Source organism: Apaloderma vittatum, unplaced genomic scaffold (genome assembly GCF_000703405.1).
Source record: "Apaloderma vittatum isolate BGI_N311 unplaced genomic scaffold, ASM70340v1 scaffold10039, whole genome shotgun sequence".
Taxonomy (NCBI): domain Eukaryota; kingdom Metazoa; phylum Chordata; class Aves; order Trogoniformes; family Trogonidae; genus Apaloderma; species Apaloderma vittatum.
The window spans coordinates 18,532-31,131 of NW_009735785.1; the positions used below are offsets into that span (position 1 = coordinate 18,532).

At 43.2% G+C, this 12,600-nt stretch overlaps 1 protein-coding gene across 1 annotated transcript in view; it reads left to right on the forward strand.

Moving 5' to 3' along the window:
• Positions 1-12,180, forward strand: part of LOC104279441 (interferon regulatory factor 2-like) — a gene marked incomplete at its 3' end in the record, with an annotated part of 13,572 nt that extends 1,392 nt beyond the window's left edge. Inside the window, exons 3-6 of the mRNA XM_009876720.1 lie at positions 5,225-5,324; positions 5,932-6,108; positions 8,110-8,156; positions 12,069-12,180. Coding sequence (XP_009875022.1) covers positions 5,225-5,324; positions 5,932-6,108; positions 8,110-8,156; positions 12,069-12,180 — 436 coding nt within the window. The remainder of the gene's footprint in view (positions 1-5,224; positions 5,325-5,931; positions 6,109-8,109; positions 8,157-12,068) is intronic.
• Positions 12,181-12,600: the final 420 nt, after the last annotated feature.

A 12,600-nucleotide genomic window follows, 5' to 3' on the forward strand; every position in this document is an offset into this window, starting at 1 on the left:
CCTGTTCCTCCGGCCTCGCCTGCCAGATCTGAGGCGCCCTGCTTTGGCCTGCTGGATTTGTGGCTCCTTTGAAAGCATTTTCCAGCTCTTTGTTGTTGGAGCGAGCGTTTCTGGAGATTACACTAGTTGTTTGGGGGAGTTTTTATTTATTTTTTTTTTAAGCCGGGAACAGATTGGTCACAAAGTAGCGTTAGAGAGATGCGAACAAAATGCTCTCCTGAGGTAGAAGGCTGCATTCTGTGTTGGACTGTGTTGAAGCAATAATCTCCTGTTTCAGACGTGACACTTCTCTGATACTTCTTAGTCTGGGAGAAAGTGGGGTAACTTGTCCTCTGGCAGACCCAAACCTAATATTCCTGGCCCTGAGAGCTGTAGACACTCAGAGAGCACAAGCATGGGCTCCAAAGTGTCAGTGCCCAATTTGAATTTTGTTTTTAATAGGCTTAGTAAAAGCAAAGAGTGTATTTGAGAATTTGAACAGTAATAAACCCTGGAAATACTGTATGCGTTCTGCAGTGTGCAGGAGAATAATTCAGCACACTGAAAAAGCATGAGGCTAACAGAGGCTACTACTGTGTTATCAAAATGGGTAGAACTGCACAAAATCAGGTGCAGAAGCACCAATGCTGCCACTCTGGTTGATGCTAATCCAGTTAGTCTGGTATCCTCCCTGTAGTTGTAGTTGTGGTGCTCAGGTGTTCATTTTTACAGCTAAAGAATGGCAATTAGCTAGAAACCCTCGTGACTCTAAAATTAATCAGGAGCCCTTTAAATTTCTGCTGCGAAGGTTTTTCTCAGGAACTTCCTGCATCAGTGTCTCTCGCATGCTGTGGCTGGGTAAATAAATATTGCTTTATCCATTCCTTAGTTAGCTGCCCTGTGAATTTGAGTAGGTCCTTGTTCTTGCATAATAGGGTCACAGCTGAATAGGAGGAAGAGACGAGTTTTTACTGTAGTCTTTGTAATTTGAGTCCCACGTTCAGGTCCCTATGGGTTCTTCTCCTTGAGTGTCTGCTTCAGCGTCAGGTCACTCCTGCTGACAGTCCATCTCTGCTGTCCTTTGCTGGGCATTCCTGCCTAATCCTGAAATGATTTCTCTGTGCTTAGCAGGACACAGCATTTCAGATTTGGGCATATTACTCTTAAATAGAACGTTGTCATCTGTAGGTTATGTTCATGTAACCTTTTTTTGGTACACCTCAGGAATGCATTTGCCTCCTTTGCTCTGCAGTGTGTGAAAATACTGCCACTGTGCAGTGTTTTCTTCGTTCTTCCAAGTTCAGCCTACCAGTCCGTAAAGGCAGTTTGCAAGGCATGTCATGTTGTTCAGTGTTTACAGCTCTCTGATTGTGTTGTTACAGCAGTTTCTGCCTTGTGCTCCTATCATAAACTGTTTGCATGAAAGAGTCAGTAAGAGATTTTGTCCTTAGTTAGCATATTCTGTATTGACCAAGGCTTGTCTCACAGATCAACTGTTTTGATATTTATTTTTTTTTGTTCAACAAAGCCTGGCTTCTACCAGAAAGAGGATACCAGGCTAAATGGCCTGCCTTGAGGTTTGTTTAACTCTAGTTCCTCACTTCTGTCCTGCCCTCTGATTTGGCACCTTTCTGGGTTGCCTTTACAGTGCTCAACATGCTAGTTGCACTTGTGAGCATTTCTGTTTAAAAATATGTAAACATTTATTCCAACAATGAATCATTGAACCAAAAATATTTCTATTTTTGCTGTAAATCCTGACCATAAACAAAGCCATGCATGGAATCAGTGATACAGTGTCATGTGTATCACAGCCTGTTCTGCACCCACTGAATCAACTCTGGAGGCAGTAGAATTTTGAAATTTGTATATTTTAATCAAAGTTTGGCAAAGGACAGTTCAGAGTACAGAATAGAAGGTGGGTCAGATTAACAAGAGAATGGCACTTGTGTGTGTGTCTGCATGACTTTTAAGGAAATAAGATTTAAATACTCAAGTAGTTATTACCATTCTGGGTTGGTTATTGGCTGTCTCTTTGCGGGGAATTTTTCCAGGTTGAGAAAGGAATGAAACCTCTCAGTTAAAAATGACAAATCAGGTACAGCTGATTTACCTAATTCCTTCCCCTTCTGTCAGTTATCATGTTATACATCCTGCTTTGTGTTCCCCTCCAGAACAGACCCCTTTGTATAGGGCTTAAAAAATTAATACTTGTGTACCTTCCTGGTGAAAACGTTATCCTGCTACTGAGGGAGGAAGGGATTTTCTTTATCTTCCCAGAGAGGAAAAATTGGGAGGTGTGAAGGAAATTACGTAGTTCAGTTGAGGGCAAAGGTGGTGTGAGGAGGGGGATAATGAGAGGTCATTGTCCTGCTGACCTTTTCTGGAAAAGGAAATTAGACTGGAAACATTCAGAGTAGCTGTGACAGGAATTGAGAGGCTGCTTTGATGGATGCTTGGAGTATTACCCTCCAGACAGATGCTGATATTTAAAATTTGTTTTACGACTTTCTAGCTTGTGTGTGATCTCATGCTCATTCACCTGCTTGGCGCGTTTTTCAGTGCATTGGTTGCAAGCGTTTGGTTCTATTTTCCCTTTCCTGCCTATTTCTAAGAATGTGACCTCTACCCTTTCCCTTTTGATGTCCCCACTGGAGTTTGGTAGCAGTTCCAGTTACACTGTTAAAGCTTTGTGGGTTGTGCTTTTGACGTTAGGTGAGGCTAATTTTTTAACAGAAACACAAGACTCTTACAGAAATGTCCAGTGATGGAGTGTTTTATCAGACAGCTTGTGCTCTTGCAAGTCTAAGAGAAAGCACCGATGAGCTGTTTCCTATTAGGAAGCATCAGCTGAAAAAGGATATAGGTGAATGTTTTTGATAAAGTGTGAAATCAAAAATTAGTATTTAAATAGAAATCATCTATGTAAACACAAACACATGGTATTGCTGCAGTCAGCAGTCTTGCAGGATTTCAGAGCAGATTAGACATTTGATAGTTGTTGAGAAAATCTGTAGTTTCTACACAGGTAGGTAAACTTAGATATCTATTACTAAATTATAATACACATGAATTCTATTATTTTGTTATTTATATTACAATTTGCTATAATTCTGTGTGCTTCAAGACATCTGGGACTGGGAAGAGGTTTCTGTAATGAACAGAAACATTATAATGAACAGTTAAGGCTGCTGTTGAGAACATCCTGGCACCTTCCTTTGAAGCAATGAGTATGGTCGATGATGACAGGATGCTATGTCTGGAGTCTTGTTTGGTCTGCTAGTTCCTACAGAACTTTTTGAATTATCGTACGAAATATGAAATCCGTGGTTTAACCTCTGTAGCATTGTCTAAAGTTGTTCAAACATCTCCCCATCACCAAGAGTGAGAAGACTTTTTAATCTGGTCAGTTCTTAAAGTTCTTGTTCATAGAAAATTTTTTCTTTGGAAGTATGATATTTTTTCCATGCTTCTTATTGTCTATGGGAGAGTAAAGGCAAGGAAGCTCTGATGAATACAGCAGTGCTGTGAACCACAGGATAGTAGGGTAGAAGGTTTTTTTTTTTAGACCGTTTCTATTTGGGGAAAGAGGAGAGCAGCTCTGTAGAATGATTTAATTGCATAGAGGGGGAAGAGTAGGGAGGTAAAAGGCATGTGAGAGAAGTGATGGGAATAGATTAAGAGGGAGAATATGAGGGCTTGAAGGGGGCTGAAGAATGTGTTAAATCTGTGCTTTCACCAAATTAAGATGAAGCCAGGCAAGAACAGAAGAATGCAATTCTGAACAAGGGAATGTAAATGAGAGAAAGGATTGAAGAAAAGAGTTGAAGGACAGTACAAAACACCAGCTCAAAGAAGAGAAGATCACATGGGAAGGAAGGGAAATAGAATTAACCTTGACATTAGTGAAATATTAACCAGACAGACAAGAAGAGTTGTCTGAGGAAGGGGAAAGAGCAAAGGATTCGTCTCACCCAACCACAGACATGTACAATGCAGTTACTTAAAGGAGAACTGCCTGCTTAGAGCTATCTGCAGTCAGTGGAGAGAAATGGGCTCTTTCAGGTTGCAATTCAGTTGGCGTAGCTCAGGTGGACACCTCAGGAGGAGGGTGCTTTTTGCACTGGAAGTGCATTTCTCTTCACAGGGCGAGAAGTGGATCTAACCTGTAAGGGCAGTGTTTATAGTGCAAGATGTCTGCATGTGAGGCCAGATAAGATGTATTCCCCCCGGCAGGGGAGAAAAAACAAGTGTGGAGCAAACTCCTTTTGTATGGCTCTGCAGAAATAAGCGTGAAGAGTTCTGAAGCAGCTCTCTAGGTCAGCACACAGGAATTGGTTCCCATGTCATATGATGTAAAAGCACATCTGATGCAGCATCCATCTGTCTCAGCATCCTGTGTGCTAAGTGCTTGTGGAAGGAGTACAGGAAACATGCTGTTCAAGCTTGGAAAGAGCTATTCAAGCTTCCAGAGCTGGACCTGCGTCCCAAAGCTATAATCTTTGATAGTCGTCAGTGTACTATCTTCCATGAGTTTTTATGACCCCTTTGGGAATCAGTTTATACTTCCACCACATAAGGCATGCCCTGATTTAACTATATATATTGTGTGTTGAAAAACTAATTAAAAACACCCCTTCCTTTGGATTGCTTTAAATGCACTTCTCGTTGGCCTAAAGTTTCTAAACTAAAATACATTTGACTATCTTCAATGCCACACCTTCACATGGGTGTCATATTTTTTATCCCTGCTGGAGAGATGTCTACAGTTGATATATTCATATGTCCATTTGCTAGGTGTATAAATTTGAGATATCCATTTCGTTCACCCTGTAAGTATTTTACAGGCTGAATTCTAAATCCCTTGAATTTAGTTCATATGATTATTTAGTTTCATATGTAATTTTTCTAGTCATAAAAGTAACTGTGCTTCCAAAACTAGCCTTCATTTGAATGTTTAGAAATTGTAGCACTGCATGTTTTATGAATGTGTCAGCCTGGAAAACTGCCAGGCGCATCGTCCATGAAGGGGCTTCTGAGTGTTTTGTGTACTCAGAGCTGTATTCTGCTTTCAGTGATGCCAGTGGATATTTTCCTATTGAGTTCAGTGACAGCAGCAGTGGGTTAGAAGGAAGCAAAACATTTGCAGATGCTGCAACTGTGCTTTTAAATAAGTGACTTAAAGTCATCAGAAGATCCCTCAAGTCAATCAGGGTTGGCATTTCCTGTTTGTTTTCCCTTCCAGGAGAAGAAGATTTTTCAAATTCCCTGGATGCATGCCGCAAGACATGGGTGGGATGTTGAAAAAGATGCTCCTCTGTTTAGAAACTGGGCAATTCACACAGGTATTGGAACTCTTTTTCTGCAGGATGGATTTTTGCATTGTTTTCTCTTTTAAAGTTTTATTTTCCTTCTTTCTTGCCTCTGCTTTTACTAACACAGAGAGTGAGTATAAATATCTACATTTGCGGGAGGCCAAGTGGTTTTTTTAAGGCCTGCAGTACTCTCCTGCCTTATTGAAGTGCCGCAACTCATTTGCGTTGCGTAGCACAGTAAAAATTGATTTAAACATTAACAAGATTGGGTTCAAAATTGTTGAGAGTAGAGCACACTCAGCACTTTGTAGACTTGGGCCCTTAGGCTTTTTTATGCCTTTCTATGGATTTGAGCCAGACATAATAAAGGTAAATGCTGTGCAAGCTTTTCCACATTGTTGTGGAGTCACATCTGATCTGCAGTGCCCTGGCTCTTTCTTGAGCAGAAACTGTTCATCATGTGTTCTAGAAATGTGCACGGGAATGAGATCAGGACACTCTCGTGCAACCTCAGCTCTTGTCTGAACACTTGTCATGGGAACTGAAGGCTGGTACTGTGAAGTTAGCCTATGCTGTTATTAAATTGTCTTAGGTTTTCAATTGTGTGTTGTGCACCTAACTTTCTTTTCCTGCTTAGGAAAATACCAGTCAGGAGTAGATAAACCCGATCCAAAGACATGGAAGGCAAACTTCCGTTGTGCTATGAACTCCCTGCCCGACATAGAAGAAGTGAAGGACAAAAGTATAAAGAAAGGAAACAATGCCTTCAGGGTCTACCGGATGCTGCCGTTATCTGAAAGACCTTCCAAAAAAGGTAGGGGGGAGAGCGGCTCAACATGAAAAGGGTGTTGGGAGCATTGTTACTCAACTTGGGGCCCACAAAATGTGCCGGTTCTATTTCTGCTGTGATGTTGGATCGTTTTATCCAGATATTCCCCAGAACTTAGGAACAGCTGTATGAAAAACGGGCTACAGACATTCAATTAAGAGAACAAGCTGCTTGACAGAGAATCAACAAGACCCCCAAGTTGGCGATATGTGTAAATTGTGTTCATTCTACTAAAGCCAATGGAGTTCTGTTCAGATGCTAGTCCCAGGTTTCCTTTAGGCAAAGGAAACATTAGGGATCAGTGCATTTAACTCAGTAGGGCTTGTTCAGAATACGATGGCATTCATTTTGTCAAGCAAGGGTAGGAGTAAATTGGTGTTCTCTTGAGCTGAGTGGGAGCAATACACTCGCTGCTCAGGTCATTAAACTGTGAAGCCACCTCGTTAGTTATGTAGCTACACTAGGCTGTGAAAAAACAGCCCTCACAGCACAATGATGGTGAAATGGGAAGCTTAAGTTTGAATCCCCAAATTTAGGCATTAGGTCTCCCACCTGCCAGGAGAGGACCTAACCGCAAAGTCAGTCTTAGGGGTATTTGGTTTCTTACGAGTAGAAACATTGGCTTCTTTATGGCTCTTTGGCTTCCTTATGGGTTTGTTACTGGTTTATGGAGTAGAACGATGGCTTCATTAGTCCTCTGGTGTCTAGGATTTTTGGATGAAAAGATAACCTGCAAATCAAATGCATGGTGTTCCTCTAAAATCCAGTTCAGTTCACCTGTAGCTCAGTTTGCTATTTTCTTAAATTGAAGAGCGAAAGGTGTGTCTTTAGTTTAAGGTCAGTGTGACTGGAAATGATTTTTGGGGCAGAATCATACTATGAAAGGGAGATCAGTCTGCAAAAAGTAGAACATTTGCTCTGAAACTGTTTCCATTTGCTTGTTAATGGTTCAGACGTATTTCCGTGAACCATAGCCTGTTGCGTTGTGCGTGGTAAATTCCTCTCTGCTGAAAGAGCTAGAAAAGCTCTTAATGAAAGCTGAGATTCTGGACATGGGGGCTGTAGCAGAGGAGGATTCTGCAGCAAGTCCAGTTACTATAAAAATCTGACATATTTTAGGCCCTGTATATATTCTCACATGCCTTTTTCTATGTGGCATGTGGCTATATTTATGTGTGAGTGAGAGCAAAAGAATTTGGCTGTGAACATTTCCAATTCTCAATGCTATCTTGTAGTAGAGATGGGAGAAATTCCTGGCATACGTCTGCAAACAGCGGGGTAGAGCTGAGCTTGCATCGGCAAGTCTGAGCTTCCACATCAGGGTCTCATCAGGTCAGAGCAGGGGCAGCAACACCGGGGTCTGCTAAGGCACATGACATTTTATAGGGGGTCATAAGCTGTGTGGGTTTTTTGAATTCTCCAGTCCAGCTTGATTGCATAAAACACTTTTGCATGAACATACAGTATGCCCCCGTCTCAGGTTGCAACTATTTACAAAAGTATTTGTTGGGGATTATTGTGATGTCTTTTCACGTTAAATTAAAGAACAACCTGCCTTTTCCTATAGCTGCAGTAAGAGTGTCATAAATGTGATAAGAAATATATTTTAATTTCTTTTCCCTTCCCTTTAAGAGTATTTTTCTTCCCATTCCTTTTTTTAGCAGGCCTTGTTGCTTAGTTTGTCACTCTTCTGTATTCTTCACCTTAATATTTATACTGCAGTTTCTTTCCTCAGTTCCATCATGTGTTTTCTGGGTTTTTTCAGTCCTTTAAAAACAAAACACAAAGCCACAATGTTCAAGGTGAATTTTTGACTGTCCAGGCCTTAACAGGGACTTAAAAGTAAAGCAAAATGTGTTCTCCCTTTCCTAGGAGGTGCTGCCATTTTGAGGCGCATTTTGGGGCTATTTGTTGGTGAATATAGAAAGTGTGAAGGATAACTCATGGCAAACAGGACTTTAAGAAATCTTCCTTCTGTTGTTGCAGGAAAAAAAACGAAGTCTGAGAAAGATGACAAATTCAAACAAATTAAGGTAAGAAATGGCTGTTTAATAGTGCGAGAGCTTGTGAAAACAATCTGTTGCAAATTTTTTTAATAGCCACAATAGTATATTGTGGTGGATATTTGCAAATCTCTCATGCTTGTGGTTTGGTTAAGTAGCTACAGTTACATGGGATGTTGTTTTTTTTTTTTTAAAGTTTGAAGGCTGTTAGAGCCTTGACTGACGTCATCAGCTGACACAGCCCTTGTGTTAAAATGCCTGGAGGTTGGAAAACTGGCAGTCTCGGCAACACATTTGCCATTTGTTTGTCTGTGTAAGTAGAAGTACAGTAATTACAGAAGGAATGCTTCTGAACAGTGGAGCTACCTTTTAGAGCAGTTAATTTCTGTGCGTAATGCATTAGAAATTCGTTTTCCTTTAGGCAAGGGGGAGAAGTTCTGTCAGAGTTGCACCTTCTACTCATGTTTTGTGAGTTAGAAGACCTCAGTTGTGAAGCTTCTAAGTCACTGCCTGAGATTTCTGCTTGTTCAGAGTGTAGATGCAGACTGATGTTAGCTCTCCCTGCAAATCATGGTGTTACCTAGTTTTCGCACTTCTGCCGAGTGCCTCTGCGAGGTGGTTGGTAGTACACACTGGCAGGATTTGGTCCACCTTCGACCTTTTTCGAACAGCAAATCACAAAGTTTTCAGACTCTCAGCCTTTGGTAAAGTTGGTGTTCTTGGCTGCAGGTAGCAGCTGTGTCTGCAGCAGGAGGGTAGCTTGGTTCCCTGCTGCTCGCTCATACCCCGGGCACAGGTTCTGCACCCGCTGGCCAGGAGATGGTCTGGGCCAGGTGACCCTGGGGGCCTCTGTTGAAATCAGGTTTGAAAGGCAGTCGCTGTTGTGAGTTGTGGAGTTACGTGTCAGAATACTGTGATTTTTAAATTATTTTAAAGGAACTGCTTTTTAACCATCCCATCTGGATCACACAGCCACATGTGCTTATTGTAATGTGACTCCGATGGCAGCCGCTGTTCAGAGGGAGCCAGTAAACTCCTTTGGTCAGAACAGAGAAGTGTGTGATGCCTGCCACAGCTGGCAGCAGCACTTTGCCATTCCCCTCCTTCGTAATCTTTCTTTTAGTCAGAATATTAAAGGCCTGAAAAGCTGTAGAGGTGCTTGAACAATTTCATCCTGTCCATTAGGATTTGTCTCACAAATAGTCCTTGCTGAGGGTGATGCCTCACAGATCAGTACATGTGGATCATGCCTGGAAGTAGGTGCCCACGGGGCAATGCTTGCAACTTTTGGGAATGCTTCCCTCCAGGTTGGTTGCCCCGAGCTGCACAGAAGCATGAAGCTGGGCGACGCAGGAGCAGTGAGCTGAGCTGGCTGTGCTTCCAGCACATACACCTACCTACTAGCAATACCTCCTATGAGCATACAGCTCACCAGGCACCAGCTATGGTATGGCCACTTAGCTCTTGAAGACATTGAGCTGGGTGCAGGTAGTACTCTTGTGTATTCCCCCTTATTCTGACAAATGCGTGCAGGAGCTGGTCTCTAGATAAGCCTGGATTTTAAAACACATGTTCCTTCCATGTTCAGCTACTGTAGACTGACTGTTGAGCATTGAAGGCTATCACAGCAGGGAAGGGTAGTGGATGAATTAATGTAAATGCACATTTTGGAGCATGGAAAGCTGCTTATAATTGCTTTGCCTCTGTGATGTGATTACCTGAGATCCGAGCCACATGTTTTGCGTTGCACGCCTTTCAGTTACCCTAAAAAACTTCTCTTTCCTGGGGATGAATAGGAGGCTTCTCCACGATCTGCCTGGTCACTGCAAAGGGATAATACTAGCAGAGGTTGAAGCTGAGGACCCGAGTGCAGGTCTGCAAAAAGACTGCAGCGTAGCAGGGGTCTCGCATGGGGCGCCCCGCTGTTGCCATTGCCAGACCTTGTGGGCACCCAGAGCACCTGCTGGTGGGGGTGAAGAGCCCTGCCAGACCTTGCTGAGCTTGAGCAGGGTGCTCAGGATGGTTACTGATTGTCCTGTGGATGTGATACCTGGGCCTTAGCAAATCCCTGCTCCACGTTAGGGAAGGAGGGGCCGCAAGCAGGTCTCCCACCTCGCATATACGTCTCCTGCCACTGGGCTTTTGGGCAAACGAGGTCTCTCCATTGAAAAATGAATTCTCAGCAATGAGCCCTTTCCCTTGAAACAAAGGGTTGAGCTGCCTGCCTGAGTCTTAATCTCTAGCTTTTCCTTGATGTATCCTTTTGAGTATGCATGCAGCTTCCCATTTGAGACATTTTTTAAATCTAAGTGACACCTTTCCCCATGCATTTAGCTTAGTCTAGACATCTGGTCGCTGAAAATTCAGGTGATTTAAGACCAACTGTGCTGGTGTCCAAGTCCCTTTGTGCATCTGGCACCGTCACCCAAGTTCCAAGATGTATATTGGTTTCCATAGCTCAAAAGTAGCCACTAAATAAACTGCTCTATAACCAAGCCTCAAGTAAAGCTGAGCAAGGTGCTGGGTGCACAGCATTGGCATGGGGGCTGCTGTGTTTGCTGGGGCATTGCACCAGAGGCTCAGGGCTCCGGTTTGCAACCCTAACCTCTCCCTGCAGTCATGATTCTCCGTGGTTCAATAGCAGTTAATATTACTTCTTTGAGCAGACTTTGCACCCTTCGGATATGCAGAGGGCCCTTGGGACAGGTATATGTTTGCCTCGCCTAATGGCTGGGAAGGAGCAGACTTGCGCCAAAGTGAGAGCTCTTCTTGAGTGGATCATCGTCGCAGCATGTGGCGTCCAGGAAGGACCTCTCGTGCAGGTTTCTGTCCCTGTGGTAACAGTTCATACAGTTAGTACTGTGAAGGGCTAGCGCCACAAGTCTTGAGGTCCACCTTTGCCCTGTCCTTGCAGCAAAAATGAGCGTGGTGTGGTATCAGGTCCAACTGGCAGCTCTGCACCTCTCTGCGGGTGTCTCTGGCTCAGCAGCCAAAACTTCCTTCGCAGGGCTGGCATGGCCAGCCCAGAGCAGGAGCAGGAGGCTTTAAACTTTGTAACCAGTAAACCTGTAAGGAAGCCAACACAAGGAAGGAGAGTGGACCGGTTAGCTCAGTGTTTTGAGCATGGTGCTGACAATAATGACCAACACCGAGGTCGCGGGTTCGATTCCTGCTTGGTCGACATGTGTTGCCAGGTCTAGTCGAGAGGTGGAGTCCCTGCCCACAACAGGGAGGTTGGACTAGATGATCTCTAAGGTCCCTTCCAGCCTAGGCCAGTCTATGATTCTATGACCTTTTTTACAGCTTTCTGAAGAGATCCTGAGTTTATGGCAGGGGGGTTTTTAGATTCCCACTGAAGTGTACTAGACCTGCAGAGATGCATCTTGTGGGAAGCTCAGTCCATGTAGAACAGGTGGTGTTTTCCCAGTGTTGTTGCCCTGTGGTAATGTTTATGATGTGATCTGAGAGGCGGTATTTAGTGTAAACACTTTGGTTTGCTTTACAGAGAGAAATTAAAACTGGAATTTAGTAATTGCTGTACAGAAGCTAAGGCTTCCTTTCAGTGAGCACTATGAGATGCGACATTTCTGGAAGGGAATGAGGATGAATATTAAATAGAGTACAGTTTTAAAGCAATGTTTCTTCCTTGTTTGTTCCAAATGTTAGTCTCTTGTACTAAATAGCCCACTAATTTCTTGCTCTCTGAAGGCTTACTCTAAATCTGAACATTAAAGAGCTTTAATTTCAAAGCATAAGGTTTGGAAGTGGAGTAGACTCTGGCTTCTTCTCATTCAAAATAGTCGTTCTAAGACTGCATCTAGCAGGGAGTATATGGCAGGCAGAAGCAATATGATTTATTACTGTCTCAGAACAAAGAGATGAACTGAGTCCAGGCTCCTAAAGTAAATCAAACCTGACCTAACTGTACTGTTTTCATTCTAGCAAGAGCCAGTTGAATCATCTTTTGCGATTAATGGGCTAAATGATGTCACTTCTGACTATTTCCTGTCCTCCAGTATAAAAAGTGAAGTTGACAGTACAGTGAACTTTGTAGGTAAGTACTCCTATGCTTTTCTTACATGCTAAGCATACAGGTGGCTTCAAAAACCCTTTTGACTCTGCTGAGCTCAGCTTTCCATCAGCATGTTGGGGAACACCACAGCTGCAGTCGGTTCGCCCCATTTTTCACTAGCCCAGGCCATGTGAGTTCGTGGTTGCAGATGAGCCCCACCACCTTGCAGAGACAGTGAGCAGTGCTGTGGCAGTGTGGTGGGTGGTTCCTCTGAGAGTAAAGCACTTACAGACATGCTCAGGTGGCTTTTCATAACATTAACTTATTCCACATGGTAGTGCTCAGCTATGAGGAGAATGTAGCTAGCATCACATGGCAGTTTAAGTTGCGATTAACTTATTCCACACGGTAGTGCTCAGCTATGAGGAGAGTGTAGCTAGCATCACATGGCAGTTTAAGTTG